Raw genomic sequence first — 22,653 nt, forward strand, 5'->3', positions numbered from 1 at the left:
CCTCACCCCCCACCCCCTCCCACACTCCTTTCTCCTCGCCCCCCCGCCCCTCACACTCCCCTTTCTCCTCACCCCCCGCACTCCCCACACATGCACACGCGCCCACACACACACACTCCCCTTTCTCCTCACTGCCCCCCCCACACATGCACACCCACTCCCCTTTCTCCTCCCCCTCACACTCACCCCTCCACACACTCCCCTTTCTCCTCACCCCCCGCACTCCCCACACATGCACACTCCCCATTCTCCTCACCCCCCGCGCCCCCCCATTCCCCTTTCTCCTCACCCCCCGCCCACACACACTCCCCTTTCTCCTCACCCCCCCGCACTCCCCACACATGCACACCCGCCCACACACCCGCCCACACACACACACTCCCCTTTCTCCGCACCCCCCGGCCCCCCCATTCCCCTTTCTCCTCCCCCTCCACGCTCTCTGCGGATTGAGGAAGTGCTGGCTGCCCTGGCTGGCTGCGCACCGCCCTGGCTCCTCGCTCTCTTCTCTCCAGCCCGCCCCTGTCCCGCGCAGCAACAGCCCGCAAGTTGCTCCGGCCGGAGGAGCAGGAGGCGGCGTCCCGGCCCCGCACCCCCGAGCGGTGCCCGCCTCGCAGGGACGCTCTGCCCCGGCTGTGGGCGGCACTGGCAGGAGGTACAATGGCTTCGCGGGGACCCTGCTGGGCTGCGTAGGGTTTCGGTGCTTCTGCTTCTTCCCCTTGGCAGCCTTCTGGCCGCGAGGACGGACCTGCAGGGTCCCCCCCTCCCCGCCCCGCAGCAGGGCTCGCAGCCTCCTCCCCTCTGCAGCCGGACTTGGAAGCCGGGCTCTCCCTAGTGATCCCCAGGCAGGGATTTATAGGGCCTCATCCCCCTGGTATCTGAGCCCCCGTCCCTGGCTGCCCCTCCCCGGGCCGGGCACTGGTGTGGCAGACACACACCTGCCTTCTTACAGGAGCTCTCCAGCTGGGCGCTTTTCAAGGGTACAGACTGAACTGAAAACTGGCTGGAGAAAGGTCCTGAAGGAGGTTGTGCTGCCATAGAGACGAGGGGTGTTTCCCCCGCCTGGGCACAGGGCAGGCTCTTTAAAGGGGCACACTCCGCAGCGCTCCACAACTTTGCCAGGCCCATGGCGAACCGGGTGTCGCAGCTGAATGTTCATCTCTGAGATTTGAAGCAACCCGGGGCTTGGTGCTATGGTGTGTGTGTTTGGTGACTTTAGGTTGCATCTGCTCTTTTGTAAGCCAAAGGGACCCTGTTGGGATAACCACTTTTCTTACCTTGGTTCTGCAGAAATAGAGCTAGTTGAATTTCTTTTACTGCTATCGGTTTTTTCAGTGAAAAGTGGTTTTTGGACAAAGGGTTAATTTTCATGGCAAAATGCTTTTGTTTGAAAGTGTTCAGGTTTTTATTGAAAAAACAAACTTTAGGTTTTTAATTTTTTTAATTAAAAAAAAGTTGAAGAAAAGTTTATTTTTGCCAAAATATTTTTTGGGGGAGGACAGCAAATCATTTCTTCACCCACTCTCATCAGAATTTTAAAAATCTAATTTATTTTTAACCATTTATGCTGGTCACATTATTTGCTTATCACCTGCTCTGGAAGAGGAAACTATAATCGTCTGTTTCGCCTTTTGTTTATTCTATATACGTTCATATATAATAATGAAGACAGACAACATATTACATAGGACAGAACTAGTCCAGATCCGTTTTCCTTACAGAGTAAGGCCCTAAGCTTCCAGAAATTTAAGCATATTGTTAATTTTACTCATGTAAAAGCTCACATTGATATCACTGAGACTACTTATGTAAGTAAAGTTAAATACGTGTGTATGTGATTACAAGCTGAGGGCCTGTCAGTCTGGTGCCTCGGAGAAATTAAAGGGTGACAAGACGTTAATGAAAAGAAAACATTTCTATAGATATGGATTGTTTAGGGTAATTTTTAACAGAACCTAAATTTGGAATCCATGAAGGAAATGTTTGGGTTAAATGAATCATAAGCAGGAAGCTGTTGTCCTTTCCTGAAAGCTGGTGGTAGAAGGGAAATAATCTATATTAGCTTTAAGGAAAACCTTCCTTTTATACAATAACCATTATAACAGCCATCAGGAAGCACTCTGGGGCTCCAGAATAGAAACACTTCACTTTTATAGTGCAGAGTTTTAATTATTATTATTATTTTATTACTTTCTACTTATATAGACCTCTCAGCCGGTAATTTCAGAGTGCTTCATAAATAGTAATTAATCAAATGTTACTATATGTCTGGAGGGAGATAAATAATATAACCACTATGCAGATTTGGAAACCGATGCACACAATTTATGGGATTTGCTTGAGATCACACAGCATACCTGTGTCAGAGGGGAAAACAGAACCCAGGAGTCGTTGCTCTGACCACTAGCTCTCCCTTTGTCTGCTGCTATGACCAGTGATATAGTGTACAAATAAATTGTCACTTATCCCAAAATTTGAGATAGATTCCCACTTTTGACACATCACTTGCAGAGCACTTAAAGTCTTTCACAAATGATTTAAGTTGAAAGATGCAGTGCAATGTCATGGTATTCATAGACTATCAGGGTCGGAAGGGACCTCAGGAGGTCTTCTAGTCCAACCATCTGCTCAAAGCAGGACCCATCCCCAACTAAATCTCCAAATTGTCCCCTCAAGATTTAACTCAGAACCTTGGGTTTAGCAGGCCAATGTTCAAACCACTAAGCTATCTCTCCCCCAACTGATTTAGTCACATGGGACATTAGGAGAAAGGTGGCAATCCAGTGGCGAATGCAACAGGTACAAAGGGTTGGTCTTGAATACAAACTCTCTTCTGGTTCCAACTTCTGTTGTTGTTTTTTTTATCTTTCAATCATTCTTTATCTAAATAGGCACAGGGTGCTCTATTTTTCACTCTGTCTGCTTTTATTACATGTTATGAAAGATATCAGTGACAAGTTGTTGCAGGGCACTGGACTAGATGAACTCTCAAGGTCCCTTCTAGTCCTATGATTCTATAGAAATAATTGGATTTTTTTTTCTGCACAGAGCTTCTGGTGATCCAAGACAGCTCAGGATACATTGGCTTCCTATAAAGACCAACGATGGATTGCTGTTTAGCAGGGATTTAGCACTAACAAAATGCCAAGAGCCCCATTCTCTTCTCATTGCATTGGTAGGTATTAGAGGTATTAATCCCTCTTCTGAGTGTGACTGTGTCCTGACACGAGCCTGTGATGGGTTGGATCACAGAAACCCTCTTGGGAGCTGCCACCTCATGTGCCAAGACTACTTCTACCCCTGCTTTCCCTGCCAGCTCGGGACCCCAGCACCCTGTCTTGCTGAGCCAGACACTCCCGTCTGCTCCAACACAGACCCAGGGTCTGAGTTACTTGCCCCAAAGCTACAGGTTTACCTGAAAGCAGCTAACAGAAGCGTTCCTGTCTTTAACACTCAGATGCCCAACTCCCAATGGGGTCTAAACCCAAATAAATCCGTTTTACCCTGTATAAAGCTTATGCAGGATAAACTCATAAATTGTTCGCCCTCTATAACACTGATAGAGAGATATGCACAGTTGTTTGCTCCCCCAGGTATTAATACATACTCTGAGTTAATTAATACGGAAAGTAGGATTTAAGTGGTTCCAAGTAGTAACAGACAAAACAAAGTAAGTCACCAAGCAAAATACAAACAAAATGTGCAAATCTATGTCTAATCAAACTGAATACAGATAATCTCACCCTCAGAGATGCATCAGTAAGTTTTTTCCTCAGACTGGACACCTTCCAGGCCTGGGCACAATTCTTTCCCCGGTACAGCTCTTGTTCCAGCTCAGGTGGTAGCTAGAGGATTCTTCATGATGGCTCCTCACTTTCTTCTGTTCCACCCATTTATATATCTTTTGCATAAGGCGGGAATCCTCTGTCCCTCTCTGGGTTCCCACCCCCTTCTGAATGGAAAGACATCAGGATAAAGATGGATTCCAGTTCAGGTGACATGATCACATATCCCTGCAAGACTTCATTGCCCACTTGCCAGCACACAGGTATACAGGAAGACTTACAAGTAAACCACAGCCATCTGCGGACAATTGTCCTGGTTAATGGAAATCAAGATTCCAAACCACCATTAATGGCCCACACTTTGCATAATTACAATAGGCCCTCAGAGTTATATTTCATATTTCTAGTTTCAGATACAAGAGTGGTACATTTAGACAAATAGGATGATCACACTCAGTAGATTATAAGCTTTGTTATGATACCTTACAAGAGACCTTTTGCATGAAGCATATTCCAGTTACATTATATTCACTCATTAGCATATTTTTATAAAATTATATAGACTACAACGTCACAGAGCCCACAGTTGGCTTGGATCAGTGATGCTTCATCCACCTTCATGCTCCACATTGTTACCTGTTGTGAATACCCCTGACACCATCTCTGGCCTTGAATGTGGCATAACATTGTTTTCAAAGGCAGTGGTTTGACAAAAGACTCAAGATGCTATTCCAGTCTGCTTTTGACTTGGTGAGTAATCTTGGACAAGTCATTGCACTTCTATGTGCCTCAATGTACTTACCTACAATATTCACAGGGGTATTGTGAGGCTTAATGAATGTTTATGAAGTGCTTTAAGATCTTTGAATGAAAAAGGCTGTGAATGCAAAATATTTTATACTGTTTTATTTTTTTTTAAATGGCAGTAATTCCTTTAGCTAGTCTCTAAAAGTGAGCCATTTGTCTGCTAGTGAATCTTGAAAGAAGCTGGGCAGATGCTGAATGGAATCTAAATTTGCCTGAAAATGTATTGCTCCCTGCTCTTAGTCCTGCTGAGAGGAATCTCACAGAAACTACAGAATCTTGTGTAACACCATCCTGTCTAATAGTCAATTAGTTTTTGCCCTGGAATGTATAATAACTATGTTAATGGAGTTAAAAGTTGAGTGTATGTATAAGTATCTTTAGGGTAGAAAGCATTATAATGATGTTCTCCAAACTAACCATGACAAATCCAGGGAATTCAGGTTATACGTTAAAGAAATACAAAGATGTTAAGGTATGGAAATGCATATATAAAGCATCCAAACAACCTTAGCTCTGCCTTGTATTGAGACTATGCAATGCATCAGCAGAGAGTGCAATTCTACCACAGAGAAACACTCTGCTGGGCACTTGCAGTTGGGTTACTGCTCTTTTCACCCACCTCAGTGACACAGGAGACATAACCTATCTAGTGAATCTGGCCCCGTTCTCTGTCTACAGCAGGGGTAGGCAACCTATGGCGCGCATGCCGAAGGCGGCACGCAAGCTGATTTTCAGTGGCACTCACACTGCCCGGGTCCTGGTCACCAGTCCGGGGGGCTCTGCACTTTGATTTAATTTTGAATGAAGCTTCGTAAACATTTTAAAAACCTTATTTACTTAACATACAACAATAGTTTAGTTACCGGTATATATTATAGACCAGGGGTCGGCAACCTCTGGCACGCGGCTTGCCAGGGTAAGCACCCTGGTGGGCCAGGCCGATTTGTTTACCTGTCGCATCAGCAGGTTCGATGGATCGTGGCTCCCACTGGCCACGGTTCACTGCTCCAGGCCAGTGGGGCGGCAGGGAGCGGCGCGGGCCAAGGGATGTGCTGGTTACGGCTTTCTGCCGCCCCCATTGGCCTGGAGCGGTGAACCGCAGCCAGTGAGAGCCGCAGTCGGCCGAACTTGAGGACGAGACAGGTAAACAAACTGGCCCGGCCCACCAGAGTGCTTACCCTGGCGAGCCATGTGTCAGAGACTGCCAACCCCTGTTATAGACTTATAGAAAGAGACCTTCTAAAAACGTAAAATGTATTACTGGCATGTGAAACCTAAAGTTAGAGTCAATAAATGAAGACTCGGCACACCACTTCTGAAAGGTTGCTGATCCCTGGTCTACAGGCTTACAAGGAATATAATCCTGGGTCAGCTGCAATATAGACAATTAGAATTAAATGATCACTGCAATCGGATTTGTAAATTGTTGAATTTGTCAAATCAGACATGTACATGGTAAGCAAACACCTCCTGTCTTGCAACGACTGGCTAGTAGAATTTACCTTGTCTAATTCCAAAGCAGGTCAATCACATTGTTATTGGCTCAAGCAAGTACTCCCATAAGCTGTAATAGAATTTACTGGCAACCAAGGAGTACCCCAAAATGCATTTCCTAGCTTTGAAAGCATCAAAAAATTCCATTCAATATGACCTTTAAAATCCAACATGCCAATGATCCACATAGCCTTAGGGCAAGCAGTAGCTGAAATGGGCATTTGGTCCTTATTGTCAGACGAGCTCCACAAAGTGGGGATCACCAGAAATTGCATTTGTCTGTATGGACATAAAATAGGACCAGACTCAAACATCTGCATAGAAACAAATCTCTTGCCATTCACAGATTTTGTAACACATTGCCAACTTGACTTAAAGTCCTGTGAAATGAAGGAGGAATGTGAGGAAACTGAATGTAGATCAGTTGAAGGATGAATGTATTTTTTACTGCCCTTGCTCTTAAACCCCAATTCAACAAACCAGCTCTAGTTAGTAAAGCATTGAAGCATCTGCTTAGGTCTCATTGACTTTAATGGCACTTAAGCACATACTTAAGTACTGTGCTTAATTGGGGACCTCCTTTCATACCTTTGATGGCATGCAGCAGACATGAAAGAAATGGATTAAAATCAGATCTATTCAGTGATGCTCTGCTACATTAATGAAATAATTTACATACTGAAAGTGAAAGCAGAAAATAAAGGAACAAAGTTTGCTACTTGTGTGCATACTGTAAATGCCACAGCAATGTTAGACAGAAGACTTTTAAAAAGAGAGAAAATTTCTGAGACTCAACTTTAAACAGGTAAGAACTTCAAAATTCCCTGGGAGAGAGAGACAATCAATGCCCTGGTCATCATTGCTAATTTTGCAGAGTGGTTAAAAAAACCAAACATTTTGTAGCTCACAGAAATTGAATATGGCTCCTTGGATATATATGTTCCTGCAAAATGTTGTTTATTTTGCAATGAAATCCTTGTGCATTACTGGTCTAGATACAAAGTTTATCCTCTTCTTTTCCTCTTGTATTATTTCCTTCCATAGAGGATTCCCCCTTTTTGGTAACCAGATCAGTATTTGTTGGGGATAATATGGAGTTTCTCAAGAGCTCTCTTAATGGGATCCACAATTTCTGCTTAGATTTCGACTTCTTTTGTGACTAAAAGATGGTTCTGAAGTGGAATTTCGTTAGGAATTCCCTCTGGCAGGGATACACCACTTCAGTGCCAGCCCATTGAGAGTCTGAAACGGGATCTGCAATCCTTATCCAAAATATCCCTGTTTTGACTGTAGTCTCTTTAGTAGTTTTGGCTGAGAGAAATTGAGACTAGCCTCCTTTTTTAGTGTGGAGACATTGTCAGGCTATTTTGTTGATTCACAATATGGGTAGCTAAAGTATTATATAATAAATTGTATTTACAGTGGCATGAAATGAATGCCCTTTTGCAAGGTAATGTCTAGAGAAGCACATTTTGTATGTGCAGAGGAGTAAACATCTTGCAATTCCTGCACTGGGATGATTTATGGTTTTTGCTTTTTTTAATTATTATTATTTTATTTTTTTAAAGCAGGGCAGATGGTGTTTCTTCATGACTGTGACAACTGGCAGTGACTCTCCAATCCTGCACCTGGAGAGAGGTCGTTTGACTTTGACGACACTATTTAATTTTAAATGCTGCAGAAAGTTGGCTTATTGAAACTACGCAACTACAGCCCAGAATGTACTGGTGCGTGGGAACTGAGGAATCGGCTGTTAGCAGAGAGTGCAACATGGAGCCCCAAAATGGTAAATGGAACTGCTTTTTCTTTCCTATTTGGAGCAGCAGTAAATATTTAGGCTTTGATTTTTGAAGGTGCCCAAGGGACTTAGGTGCACAGCTCCCATTGGAATTCAGTGAGATTTAAACACCTAATTCCCTTTAATTGCTTTGACTATCCAAGACCATATCTTCAAGAATCTACAAAATGTAACAGTTAATTTTACTTGCAAGATGAAAGACATATATCTATTAATAAAGATGGAACAGCGTTCCTTACAAGTGGAACTAGTCAGTATTTCTATCACATAGCATTGATTCAAAAATGTGTTGCAAGGTTCATAATTTTTAGCACATGAATACAAATGTGCTGCCAGCTATTGCTGCAGTATGGGCTCAGGGTACCAAAGCTTTTAAAATCAAAGCATCATTCCTAAGGCTGAACAGATCCTGCTCCTATTGTACTATAAGCTTTGATTCAGCAATTACTGATGATTTAATGTTAAAAATCCATAGCATGGATTAGAAGGTTTGGGTTTCTATAATAATATTTTGAATCCATAGGTAGAAATCCTTCTTTAAAAGGAGATGTATGTTTCAGGTTAGTTTCTGTTGGTGTGATAATTTCTTCTTCAAATATTAATATTTGTTGCCAAAATTGTCAGTCACAGGACAATAACGTTAATTTTCTCCAAGTCAAAAACAGTTATGTCTCAGCAACAAGAATTGGTCTTTGGCTTATTATATTAGTGTTTTCCCCATAATAAATAATTCATAAGGAGGCAGTTTTTGCGTTAGAAGTGTGGGATGAAGGTGTTTTTGACGCTGGGTAGTGAGTGAGCAGAGCTCAGAAGAGCCTAATGTTTTAGCAACCTTATTTTGGATTTTATCAGCAAGTATGAAGCAATGCCTGATATTTTATTGAGAAGCCTTTTTACCTTTATCAAAGACATTTCACACCAGTGTCACACAGAGCTCCGGGAACTCTTTCCCTTCCCCGTATGTATTATGGTTATTTTGTGGTAGCTTTTTTTTCTATATTTAAAGCTTTATCTTTGTATAGTGATCAGGAACTTTTGGGAATAATGATTAAATCTGGTATATGCTTTAATCTGTTAATTGTATGTCTAAACTCTCTGGAAATCTGAATTCATTTCTGTTGGCATACTAAATTATAAACCATGAAAAGAATTTTAATCTGCTGTAACGATTAGCACACTTTAATGGATTACCAACAGTTTTATCCTGTAATGCTGATTTGGCAGATTTTTCTCAGTGTTTCAAAGAGAAGGTAAATAAACCAATTGTCTGTGTGTAAATAATGAGGTGGGAAGGAGAAAAAAAGCTGTAAACTGTTTTTCTATTTAATAGCAGCTGCTTTTCTTCATGGAAATTCTTATATTGCTTTGTTGTGTAAAATATGTGGTAAGTCACCAGTAACATGTAGTGTACAGAGCATACCAGTATAACCACTATACATAGAATTGTGTAAGAAATTTTATGTGATAGGGAAGATTGGCCATGTGGTATTGAGGTTAGGTTTTCAATCATGTACTACTTCAGAAAGTTTGCTCCCTATGCGTATGCTGTAGGTGTTTAAACTTATTTTGGTCCAGGATTGCTTAGTTTCTCCCAAGGATGATTGATATCAGCTAGTCAGTCCACTCCTTACATTAGATGGTCCTTGTTTGCCATTTGGATTTACTTACCTAACTTGAATGCTGGAATGTTGTAAGTCATTAAACCTTCACACGTGAACATATTGTTTTCATGCTTTTCATGCAGATGGTGTCGGCTGCTTTAATTGTGCAGGAACCACTGGGAATAATAATAGCCCATAGCATCTCATCTGTAAATATCAGGGATTCCAGTAACACTAGGAGACCCTAGAGGTATTTCTTGTAGTCATATCTCCTTATGCTGGGATCCAATCAGCTCTCACAAGCAGAGTAGGGCAGGTCTGGTCAGTTTATGAATGTGTGGCTTCTCACACATAGTGAAATAGTGTTTGTGGCTCAGTAACTGGCTACTGCATTCAGCAGGGTATTGGAGGCTATGTGCTGCTGGAAGTCCCTTCCCTCATGAGAAATAACACTTGAGTTCTGATCACTTACCAGCCTTACAATCCTAGGCCACTTTTCATGAAAGCTGAACATTGGGGCAGATCCTCAGCTGGAGCATATTGTCCTAGCTATGTTGACTTCAATGGAGCTGTGACAAGTTACACCAACTGAGAATCTCTCCCATTCTGTCTGCCTAAGTTCCCCCTGTACTTTCAACTTGGTATGTTATTCCTGGCCTAACTTGTATGCTAGTTTTGTGTCCAGCAAAAATTCTGCTCTACTCCAGCTGTGAGGTAGCTGCATTTCAGTGGTATGTGAAGTGTCCCTATATATCCTTTGCTGCTTCACAGGGATGTCGCTAAGCTTAATTAGCTAATGTCTGTAAAGCACGATGGGTTCCTCAGATGGAAGGCATTATAGAAGTGCAGAGTAATATATATTGTTTTTTCAGCTGTGTAAATAATTGACTCATCCCCACTCCACCTCTGCTTCGCCTTCCTGTTACACATTAAGATCATGCTTATTAAAATGAAGCATTGTGACCCATATAGGGCGAGTATAGGGATACGGGGGATATTCCTGCCTTTTGTGAAGCAAAAGATCTTCACTCTTATTGAAAAGTTCTTTAGAACTTAATAGAGATGAAACCAAATGGGATTTTGGAGCAATTCAATAGAGTTCTAAAGAAGTTACTCTACAAATTATATAATGAGAATGAATTCCTTTCTGGAGTGGGTTTTTTGTTTTTTTTTTTAATTTTATAGAATTTTGTAGCAAGGATATAATTCTCTGTTAAATTCTACAGGATGGTTCAAGAAAGCTACAGAAAGGTAATCACTGTTTATTGAATTCATCAGGGCTCTCCTTTGAAAAATACTTAGTGACATCTCTGTTGGTGAAGCTTGTCTGGGTGCAATGACAAATGTGGTCTTGAGCCCCAGGATAACTCTGTGTGATGGTTTCTAAGGGGAATTGGGCCACTCTACAAAAATATTGAGAGAGCGTCTTCCTCTGTTTCTGTAATGATTAAAGTAAAGAAAGAATAATTATCATTATTATAATACTTTTTTATTTCCATAGCAACTTTACAAAAATTAACTAATTAAACACTTACAACCCCCACTGAGGCAAGTCTGTACAGTAAAAGGATCCTGCTGCCCACCACTGGAATTCAGCAGCTGCCCCACAGCACAGAGAGACATTGCATCACGGTATAGGATAGGAGCAGAAGGAAAAAGAACATAAATTTGCCCTGCAGATTTAGGTGGCCAGAGTATAATTACGTGAGTTGGAATTTAGAGCAGACCATTGGTTTAATGCCCTTATGTCTCTTGAAAAATGCAAGAAGATCTTTGATTGAGCACGTGTGACCCAATCCACCCTTTTTATTTCACCTGAAAGATAGCATCCCTGTCATTACAGAGGCTCCTGCAACCATGCTGGGCCATTAATTCGGTACTGAGGGCTGGTCTACACTGAAAAGTTAGGTTGACCCAACTACATCGCCCAAGGGTGTGAAATATCCACAACCCTGAATGACATAGTTAATCTGACCTAACCCCTGTTGTAAACATCGTAGGGTTGACAGAAGAATTCTTCCATCAACCTAGCTACCATCTCTTGGGGAGACGGATTAACCAGTGTGATAGGAGAACCCAGCCTGCCACTATAGTGAGTGTCTACACTGAAGCATTGCGGAAGTGCTGCTGCATTTTAAGTGTAGACACAGCATGACTGAGATGAAAATGAGCTGCCTGTGCATCACCAATACCACTTCTTGCATGATGAAAAAGTCTTTCCTGTAGGTCTCCCATCCAAGTCATGATCCACCCTGACCTTGAAGCTCTCGTAAGATCGCACAGGATCATTTGAATTGGCTTCCTCATGAACTAGTTAACTCTGCAAAACAATTTCTTGTAGAAAATTTCACAAGCCATTAGATAGTAACTATGTTTGGTTACTTAGTAGCAGCATAAGCCATATTTGAACTGTTATCCCCTTCTCCATCTCTGCTGGGTATTTGCATTGGGGGTCAGATTTGCAAATGTGGAAGAGAGACTTGGGTGCCTTAAAAAGCCTTTGGCTCAGCCCCGTTCGTAGTGGGTAGGTGCCCACATCACTACCGGCCCCCGCACTAATAGCCTGTGAGAGGCGGGAGGCTGACCCGTCCTCTCACGCTGAAGCACACTGATGGGAGATGGAGGGATGAGAGAGGGGGAGAGTTTACACTGTTTCTGCCCACGCTGTTTCTTTTTTGTGCAAACTTAAACCACTAGTTCTGTTAGTCTGGCACCAACTTCAAATCAGTTTAGAAAATAAAAGTCCACAGCAGCAGCTAGTGACTGCCGCCCAGCAATAAAAATAGTCGAAGTCCACATAACACTGGGCGTTAACTTATGTGATGCCTCCAGATTAGATCTTTGTTTTTATTTCTGGAAAATTCTGCCTGGTTGACTGTGTTTCCTTTAATGTCGAGGGCAGGGACTTGCACTTATTATTGTGAATGTTTTATTTTTTGTTTATAAATCTTTACTGCTGAATGATAGAGGAGGAAAGGAGGACAGAAACAGGCTTTGAAGTTCCATTAACAGTAGCTGATTTAAGTTGTCACGGAGTCCCTGGGCAGTGCTCTGGAATTGCTCCCTACGAAGCCAGTCAGGATTCTGGTGAAGTCTCCTCTCTGTGAGCAGACTGTCTTCAGGACAAGAAGCTCACATGGCTTCCACCTTTCTGGGTCTGACCTTTGGAGCATTCAGCATCCTCTGCCCCTCTGTGCGCTTCCCACAGCGAGTCCACCCAGGCTGGGTCCTGGGGAAACCAGAGGGTCCTGCACCCCAACTTCGCAGTCAGACATGATTCTTAGCTAGCCAGTAAAACAGAGATTTATTAGATGACAGGAACATGGTCTAAAACAGAGTTTGTAGGTACCAAGAACAGGACCCCTCAGCCAGGTCCATTTTGGGGGGCAGTGAGCCAGACACCCACATCTGCACTCACTCCACAGCCCCAGCTAGCTCCAAACTGAAACTCTCCAGCCTCTCCTCTCTGGCCTTTTTCTCTTTTCCAGGCCAGGAAATCACTTGATCTCTTTGTTCTCCAACACCTTCAGTTGGCATCTTTGCAGAGGAAGGGCCCAGGCCGTTAGTTGCCAGGAGACAGAATGCCGGCCATTCTCTGTGCAGACAGTATCACAGGGGCCTTCTTGGGCTCTTCAGCAGTTATACACCCTGATCCCCCTACCTAGATACGTAAGAAATGCATAGGGGAAACTGAGGCACCCACACAGTATTCAGAGAAAACATTAAGAACATTCCCACTTCGTCACATAAATGTTCTCAGTGTAACGTTTTACAAGGAGAAGTTATGCCAGCAAAAAGGTGTCATGGTTATAGCACAGGACTAGGGGTCAGGGCACTGTCATTCTAGACCCAGCCATGTCATGATGCACTGAATAGACTTCAGCACAAGGCTCACAGTTTCTCTCAGCTTCCTCATCTAGAAGACAGGGCAATGACAATAACCTGCCTTTGCTCCTCAGGTTGATGTTGTGAGGATGAAGTGGACACACCTGGGGTGGGCCATGTGCTATAGAAGCACTGTGTGGGGCGTTAGTCTGAAGTTTATGGAATAGAAATGAGACTAAACGAATCTTGAACTTTTTTTCTTCCTGCTTCTGAATCTAAGGTCTTTTGGCGCAAACAGTGAATCAAAAATAATCCTACAAGCAAAAAAACCAAGTAGCTATGAGAGCTGGACTTATCATGCATGCCCTCTAGAAACAAAAGTAGGAAACAGCAAGCAGAAATAGGAAGTGCCCTTACACAGCAGTAACCAGGTTTTATTTTTAACCCTCTTGAAATGTAGACCGTATACAGAAGTGGTAAGATTTGGTGGAGGCCCAAAAGCTAACAGAAATTCAGCCTTGTTTAGAATGCTTGCTGTCACATAAAGGTGCTGTGTAATACCAAGGCAGCACATTGCACATTCACAATTATCTTGACCAAGATTTTCAAAAGTGACTAGTGATTTTGGTGCCTCGGTTCTCTGACACCTTGAAGGGGCCTGATTTTCAGAGGGCAGATGCTCAGCATATTCTTAAAAAACAGGCCTCGTCAAGTTGTCTCAAGATGCGTGCCTAAAGATGATGGAGGCATCCAAAATAGTGAGTCACTTTTGAACATCTTGACCTTTGTGAGTAGGATACAGCTGCGGTTGCTCAGTGACTTAGCCCAGTTGGTGCTGTATGCTTACAGGGCAGAAATGTATACAGTAGTGAGCAAAGCAAAAACAAAACAAAAAACTATTAGCAGTAGATTGACTCTGTATCTCTTGACCCTGTGCTCCACTGCAAGGAGGAGACAGCTGCAGCAGAGAATCAGGAACACATCCACAAAACTGGGGAAGCCAGCAGCCTCCCCAGGGGCAGGAAGCCAGGGGCAATGAGGGGAAGGGGATTTGATTAGGGGCCAGGCACAGGAGCTAATGGGAACTGGACCTGCACATGTTGCTCTGATAAGGAGGCACAAATGGAATGACAACTCATGGAATATAATATGACAGCTCATGCAAGCAAGGGAAGTGTTCCTGACCAGTTACGGAAGACAAGCTGATTAAGACAATAGAAATTTAGTAAGACGAACAGATCCAGGTGACAGTCTCCTTCCAAATCATAACCTAAGTGTTACAAAGGATCCAGTTTACAGAAGCCAGATGCTCTCAGGACCAAACTGAGACTAAATTATGCTGGCTCAAAATTTATCTCAGTGACTATAAAACACATAATGATAATGCATAGCACAAATCCCCCAGCATGCACATGAACTAGAAGAATAAACAGCTGATCTTAAAAAAGGAGACTACTGCTACACAAGCTGGATAATATAATCTGTTCCAAACCCACACCATGAAGAAGACACTGTAAAAGGAACGAGAGGCCATAGAAGTGGAAAGAAGTACAGATGTCCACGCTGATTCAAACATTACTGGCCTAGCAGATGGGGGGAAGCAGTAGATTTGATATATCTTGATTTTTAGTGAAGCTTTTCACACAGTCCCACATGACATTCTCATAAGCAACATAGGGAAATATTTTCTAGATGAAATTACTATAAAGTGGGTTTAAACTGGTTCAAAAATTGTACTCAAAGAATAGTTATTTGTGGTTTGCCATGTTCACTGAAGGTAGGGCAAGAAGTAATCAGCTTATTCTGCAGCAAGAAAGATTTAAGTTAGATATTAGGGAAAACTTTATAACTATACGGACAGTAAAGTACTCGATTAGGTTAACCAGGAAGGTTGTGGAATCCTCATCAATGGAGATTTTTAAAAACAGGTTACACAACCACCTGCCAGGGATGGTCTAGTTATACATGATCCTTTGTGGGAGGACAGACTAGATCAGTGCTTCTCAACTTTTCCAGGCTACTGTACCCCTTTCAGGAGGCTGATTTTTCTTGTGCACCCCTAGTTTCAGCTCACTTAAAAGCTATTTGCTTAAAAAATTCAGACATAAAAATACAAAAGTATCACAGCAGACTATTACTGAAAAATTGTTTACTTTCTCATTTTTAACATATAATTATAAAATAAATCAATTGGAATATAAATATTGTACTTACATTTCAGTGTATAGTATATAGAGCAGTACAAACAAATCATTGTCTGTATGAAATTTTAGTTTGTACTGACTTTGCTAGTGCTTTTTCTGTAGCCTGTTGTAAAATATCTAGATGAGTTGATATACCTTTTGGAAGATCTCTGCGAACCCCTCAGGATAAGCGTACACCTGGTTGAGAACCACTAGATTAGATGACCTCTCAAGGTCCCTTCCAGCCCTACATTTCTGGGAGTAGTCGACTGGGCAGAGGGTACAACTCTAAATACAGTTGTTTTACTGCTTGAGGAAAGTGTGATCCTTATTTGGGCAAGAACAAACAAGACTTTCTATTTAAAGCCTTAGTTTTTAATATAATATACAACCAATACATAGGAGTTCAAGCAGCCTGACTGAAGTAATGGTAACAATATGAGGGAGGCAATTGGAAAATCTTTTGCAAACATAACTTTTATATAAATGCATCTTATCTGCTTTAGTGGATATGTGATGATAAAATAGTTGGGGGGTAAGGGTTTAATCTGGTGAAAAACAAAATCACTGTCCTTAGTTACATTATGAAAATACTAATTGCATGGCATGTGTGCACATCCAACACTTATAATCATGATCATGCCTATCATTTTGCCAATAGTGTATATAAATTTACACTTGCAAAAGGAATTGTGCTGAATAGTTATTTTTCATAATGTCAGAAAGACTATACAGGCCTGTTCCAAAGCCTACTGAAATTTATGGGAGCCTTTACACTAACTTCAACAGGCGTTCGGTCAAACCCTCAGTGATGGTCAGAGCCATTTAGTCAGATTTTTTTCTTTTAAGGCCAACTTTATTAAAGATGCTACCAGTATTTTGCTCTTTAGAATACAGCCAGCCCAGAGGAAATGTTTGCAGTGCAGAATGGGGTGGGATTTTTGTTCCATACAGTTCTAAATTTGCTATAATAGTTTGACTTTGTATTTATATTTTGATGTGGTTTGAATCTGTACTTTATTCCAACTCAAAGGAGATTGACTGATCTGAAAACTAGGGAAGTGCATTTAGGCCCTGTAAAGAGACCCTCACAGGCAGACCCTGCAATCAGCGTGGTTCTGTGTTGGTACAGATGTCTTTCCCTGAGTGCTGCCATAAGCGTTCTGCTGTTTGCAGGAGTGGGACCTTAGTGCAGTTGATAAAAACAGCTAAACCCAAACTGTACCCATAAAGTTTCTTTTTAGTGTATCCAGGCAAACTTTTAATGACTATGTCATCGCAAAGTTCACCTTTTTTTAAAGTCTGATTGGTAAAAATAGCTTTTCCATCATAACAATAGCAATGCTGATTTTTTTTTTTTTGGTCACTATGTAGCTGATTTGGCAACCTTTGCAAACCCAAACGTCCCCAGAGTAATACTTAGAAATGCCACCCACCTTCAAAGAGCAGTGTAAGTGTTAACTAATTCAGCCCCACGAGTGAGGCAAGAATTATTGCTCCCATTTTGCAGATGGAGAGACTGAGATGGAGAAGTAGCATGATGTGCCCAAAGCTGTAGCATGTGTCGGTTGCAAGAGCCAGGGTTAGAATTCAGGGTTTTGTACTCTGCCCTGTGTTCAAGACTCCCAGGTATCCTGACCTTCACTTTAAGACACTGGGCCACATTTTTATGCTCAAATGCTGTTGGATTCTGCTCTATTCTAGGACCACTTTTCCTCACCCTTAATCTGTATCAGCTGTAAGATGTAGGTTTCATAAGACTGAGCTCTTTATGTCAATTGCTTATTAATGTGGTTTATCAAGGACTATGTTGGAATCACAAGCTATCACTTTAAGTGTGTGTGTGTGAATGTGGAGGGGTGTTTCCTGGAAGCAAGGTGAGGCAAGCTGTACTTTGCTACCTTAGAGAGCAGTCTGTTTTCTCTCTCTCTATTTTGGCATTCTTGTGTGTTATCATTGTGTTTGTACAAATTAAAGTAGGGTTATGTTGCAACCTTCCAGCAAGAATATTTGTTTTTATTTAACTTTTTGAGTATATGCCATTAACGTATCGACTAATCCCTGGGTTACATGACCAGAACTCTCATTTAAATCCATGAGAGTCATATACATGTGTGTAAGAGGGTAGATTGTGTCCATTAGTTATTTCCCAGCCTTTCTCACTGCTCTTTGTGGTTTCATTAGTAATGCTGACCTACGCTACTGTCTAGGGATTGGTTCCTGTTGCAAAATGAAAAATAAGGAGAAGCTTCCTTCCACTTGGCAGTACCACAGAAATTCTTTCAATATGATGCATTTCCATAAATTTGCTATAGGCTGGGGCAGGCTCATATTATTAGTACTTTTCATCCAGCACTCTCGTAAAGGTGGAAATTTCCTCTCTGCCTGTGTGTTCCCATTAGCAGTAACATAGCCACCTACATACATAATGGGAAAATTCCGTTCTCCGGAGAGTTTAAAAGGCTGAGTTTCTAAGGTGCTTAGTTGGTACAAGCGAAAGAGCTTTTGCAGTGGTTAGTCAGGAACTTTGGATATCTGGGTTCAGTTTTCTCTTCTGCCACAAACTTCCCATGTGACCTTGGATAAGTCACTTAGTGTCTCCGTGCCTCAATTTCCCATCTGTAAAATGGGGATAATAGCACTTCCTCCCTCATAGCAGTGTTTGAGGAGGCTGTGCTAACAGAGTACCTCATGAAGTCTTGTACTGAAATTGTACTTAGGGAATGTTAAAATCCACCCTTCCCTTAATTTTCCCTGCCTTCTTTTTTGTATTTTAGACTTCTAATAGTCAATGAATGGCTTGCAGTGTTACAGAGCATAATCGCAGAACTGATTGGGAAAAGCTCAGCACCAAACTGTCCATAATCCCTTGCTGCATACAGTTGCAAGTTCTGGTAAAATAATGAAGCAGGACAGAGATTCAAACTTAGAGAAACGAGAAGTCTGGATAAATTTAGCTCAAATATTCTTGGTATGTTTGTGGTTCCTGTGGAACTTACACCACATCATGCTTTAATGATCGTATTATCGTTTAGAAAAACTGGCATCACTGACTGGACAAAACTTTGCAATTGAGATTCTTTAAAATTGTTTTAAATGATTCACCCGGATTTCTTGTTTTGGAGTTACTGATTTTTTTTTCCTCTTCTTGGGGAAGGAGTGTTTGACTACAGATTATTGTTTAATTGAAATCCACAAAGCTGGGTTTGCAAGACTTAGAACTGATACACACTTCAGTGTAATTATCTACCTTACATTACAAATCTGTCTAAGTAAGATTCAAAGGGAATGCTGATAATCACTTCAGATAAGAACTCCTCCAGAATCTGTCTCACTGTCACATCAAAGATGTTCGAAAGCTTCTATTTTTGCATCAAACAGAATTTTTTTAAACACTAATGGATGGAATCCCTTTACATATCTCAACTATAGCTCCATATTGTTCACTAAAGTATAGCTGTCTGTATTCAGCTTCTTGCTGTGGGCGTGGTTTTCCGTTGCGTTGCATCTTGGGTACTCTTTCTCACCTGGGCAAAGTGGGAATAAAATGCTATCACATCTGAAGTCTCCTCTGTCTTTACATTGATGGTAGCAGTTTGCACCCCCTCTGCACTCATTGGACCAGATCCTCAGCGTACTGGATTTGTGTTTAGCACACATTGGTGGGAGGGTGGATATAAAGTGGCTTTCCTGTTTTGCCCCCTGGTGCAATTTAGATCAGCCTCCAGGTTGCTCTGAGTTGCATTGGCTTGTAAAGGTCTCTTAAGGCTCTCAACTCATTCAACCCACTCCCCCTTCAGATTATACCAGTTGATCACTGTGTTACGCTATCAGTATACTCCATGGATGAAATCCTGACCACATCAAAGTCAGTGACAAAACTCACATTGACTTTACAGGGGCCAAGGTTTTACCCAATATATTTTTCAAGAACAAAGTATATGTATTTCTAGCAGAATACACATAGTTTTCTCAGTGGAAACACCTCCCTCCGAATGAGAAAGAACTTGTGTTTACTATGAAAACAAATAATTGTGCTGCCCAGTCCTTCTTTTTTTGCAAGCACAAGCATCTCTGGTACCTAAGCTTTATCACAGATTAAGGGAGACATTTTTTGTGGGAACCACTTGCTGAAGTTTTGGCAGCACATCACTGCACAGATTGACTCAGGACCAATGCTGCTTATCTTGGAGATTGCTTGTGGATTTGTCGCTCTTTCCACACTTTCCAGTCCATTCAAAGCACAGCTGCTAAGATAAACTTCCTTCCACGTTGTTCTCTCCATACCCACCTCTCTGAAGATCTGATCCAGCTTCCATTGAAGTCCATGGAAAAATTTTCATTGAGGAGAAGAGCAAGCGGGGGGCGGGGTCGTGGAGGGAAGAGGCCATGCAGGAGCACGGTCTCGAGGGAGGGGGTGGTGCAAGGCCAGGGGCTTGGGGGAAAAGGGGTGGTATGAGTGCGGGGCCTTGGGAGAAGGGGCCAGGGCTGGCCTTATAAGCCATGAGGCGAACTGAGGCGGCCGTCTCAGGTCCCAGACTGTGGGGGGTGCCACTAGGACCCAGAGTGTAGAAAATTGTGTCTGCTGCTGGTGTATATGTATTCTCTCTGCTCTAGATGCACAGAGATGGTGGAGTGCCGTGCTGGAGGAAGGAGGGCACAAGAGACATAACAGGCAGGCTGGAGAAAAGGTGAGAGGGAATAACAGAAAGCAGCAGGAGCTGCAGGGAGAGAGGAGGAGGAGGAGCACTCCCAGGAGCCTGGACTGATTGACACCAGCTTCTCAGGGAGCTTCCTGTTTTCTGCTATTTCCCTGAACCCACTTGAGGCAAAGAGGCAGTCAACTGAAGTACTAGGAGCCAGTTAGGCCCTTAAGACGCAGATATCTTCCCTTACTCAGGCCCTGCTACCAGCCTGCTTATTTGTCCCCTTCAACTGAGTGTTGAGAGCCACTAGAGCTGGCACAGAACAGCAGTCATGAGTGAAAGAAGAAAACGCCCTCTGGGGCAGCATTCAGAAAAAGAAAGCAAAGGAAGCTTTCCTATCTAAGCAAGAAGGAGCTCTCCTGAGATACACAGACACAAATGTTCACGGTGAGCCTTCCAGCCCCAGTGAGGATGTGAATGGTGAGGAGATGCCTGATCTTCCAGTTAGTCACAGTGCAGGTGACCTGGCAGCTACTGCAGCATCCATATCTCCATCTCAAATGGATGTAGCCATGCACATTCCTGAAGACAAGTGTAGATTAGAGAAGAGTGTGGTAGAGGTGCAAGAAACAGCTGCTGCTGAGTTTAGTTCCTCAAGTCTAGATGATCCAGGACTGTGGACCCACTTGAGCAGTAGCCTGAGGGACTTCCTTGTACTGCATGGGCCACAGCAAGTGAAAAACTTCATGTTCCCCAAAGACAATGAAAATAGAAGTTTCCATCCAATACATTACTGGTGTGAAATCCCCAATGGTGACAAAGTGGAGAGGGTATGGCTTATGTACTCAAAAACCCAGAATGCTGCATACTGTTTTTGTTGCAAACTCTTCCAGTCTAATGTTCCAGCCACATTGGGTTCTACAGGAACAAAGGACTAGAAAAATCTGGCTGGAAATCTGGCATGCCATGAGAAGGCAGCAAATCAACAGAGAGCATTCCATAGGTGGAAAGAGCTTGAGATGAGACTAAGGTGAAAGGCCACCATAGATGATCAGCATCAAGAGAAGATTGCATCAGAGTCTCTTTACTGCCAAAATGTTCTGAAAAGGCTCATTGCCATTGTGAGAATGCTTGCTACCCAAAACCTAGCACTGCATGGCACTTCAGATTGGCTGTATGTGCCAAACAATGGAAACTTCCTTAAAATTGTGGAGCTGATGGCTGAGTTTGATGCTGTACTCCAGGAGCATCTAAGAAGAGTCACCACCCAGGAAATGTACACACACCACTACCTTGGAAAAACTATTCAAAATGAGATCATACAGTTACTGGCAACAAAAGTCAAACAGAAGATTGTGGCAGATCTGAAGTCAGCAAGATATTACTCTGTTATTTTAGACTGCACACCTGACATCAGCCATATGGAACAAATGACTTTAATGGTGCATTTTGTAACAACAACAGAACCTAGTGAAAATGTCCCTGCAATGGTGACTGTCAGAGAGCATTTTCTAGAATTTATTGACATTGATGATACTACAGGAGCTGGTATGACAAATGTGCTTCTTAAAAAGCTGGAAGATACAGGAATTGCAATAGCTGACATGAGAGGTCAGGGCTGTGATAATGGTGCCAACATGAGAGAAAAGAACAAAGGAGTGCAGACGCGGATCCAAGATTAAACCCTCAAGCTTTCTTCGTCCCAGGCAGTTCTCATTCATTGAACTTGGTGGTCAGTAATGCAGCATCAGCCTCTAGTGAGTCTGCTGATTTTTTTTATGTAATTCAAAGCATCTGTGTATTTTTCTCTGCATCAACTCATCAATGGCAAATTTTAAAGCAACATCTGGGAACATCCTCTCTGATACTGAAACCCCTGAGTGCCACACAATGAGAAAGTCGAGTGGAGGCGATAAAGCCTATCAAGCACGAAATTGGGAAGATAGATGATGCGATAGTTGCCATTATGGAGGACAATGCTATGACAGGAACTGTTCATGGGAGAACGGTGGCAGAGGGAAATGGAATCACCAGAAACATACATAACTTCAAACTTCTGTGTGGCTTAGTTTTGTGGCATGACATATTGTTTGAAATAAATGTTGTTAGCAAGAGAGTCCAAGGTGTTGACCTTGATATGTCTGGAGCAATGGAACAACTGGACAAAACAAAGTCATACCTACAGTCTTATCGGTCAGATGAGGGATTTCAAAACGTTCTGGAGAGTGCACAGAAGTTGACAGAGGAACTTCACACTGAAGCTATTTTCCCACCCATTCAAGAATACAAGAGTCACCGAAGAAGAAGATATTTTGATTACAAGGCACGGGATAATCCCATAAGAGACCCCAAACAACAATTCCAAGTTGAATTCTTTAACCAGGTGCTAGATTGTGCAATACAGTCAGTTGAAGAACGTTTCATGCAGCTCAAGGAACACAGCAGTATATTTAGGATGTTGTATGATATTCCAAAACTCCTCACTATACCTGAAGAAGACCTATGCCAGCAATGCAG

At 42.5% G+C, this 22,653-nt stretch overlaps 1 protein-coding gene across 4 annotated transcripts in view; it reads left to right on the forward strand.

Moving 5' to 3' along the window:
* The first annotated feature begins 438 nt into the window (after positions 1-438).
* Positions 439-22,653, forward strand: part of LRRK1 (leucine rich repeat kinase 1) — a 114,842-nt gene continuing 92,627 nt past the window's right edge. Inside the window, exons 1-4 of one of the 4 annotated variants that reach the window (XM_050967457.1) lie at positions 439-652; positions 3,046-3,172; positions 4,345-4,532; positions 7,652-7,869. In XM_050967457.1, the coding sequence (XP_050823414.1) occupies positions 7,803-7,869 (67 nt within the window). In that variant the 5' untranslated portion in view covers positions 439-652; positions 3,046-3,172; positions 4,345-4,532; positions 7,652-7,802. The remainder of the gene's footprint in view (positions 653-3,045; positions 3,173-4,344; positions 4,533-7,651; positions 7,870-22,653) is intronic. The other 3 variants (XM_050967458.1, XM_050967456.1, XM_050967459.1) reach the window with 3 other exon arrangements.

Source organism: Gopherus flavomarginatus, chromosome 9 (assembly GCF_025201925.1).
Source record: "Gopherus flavomarginatus isolate rGopFla2 chromosome 9, rGopFla2.mat.asm, whole genome shotgun sequence".
In the NCBI taxonomy this organism is placed as follows: domain Eukaryota; kingdom Metazoa; phylum Chordata; order Testudines; family Testudinidae; genus Gopherus; species Gopherus flavomarginatus.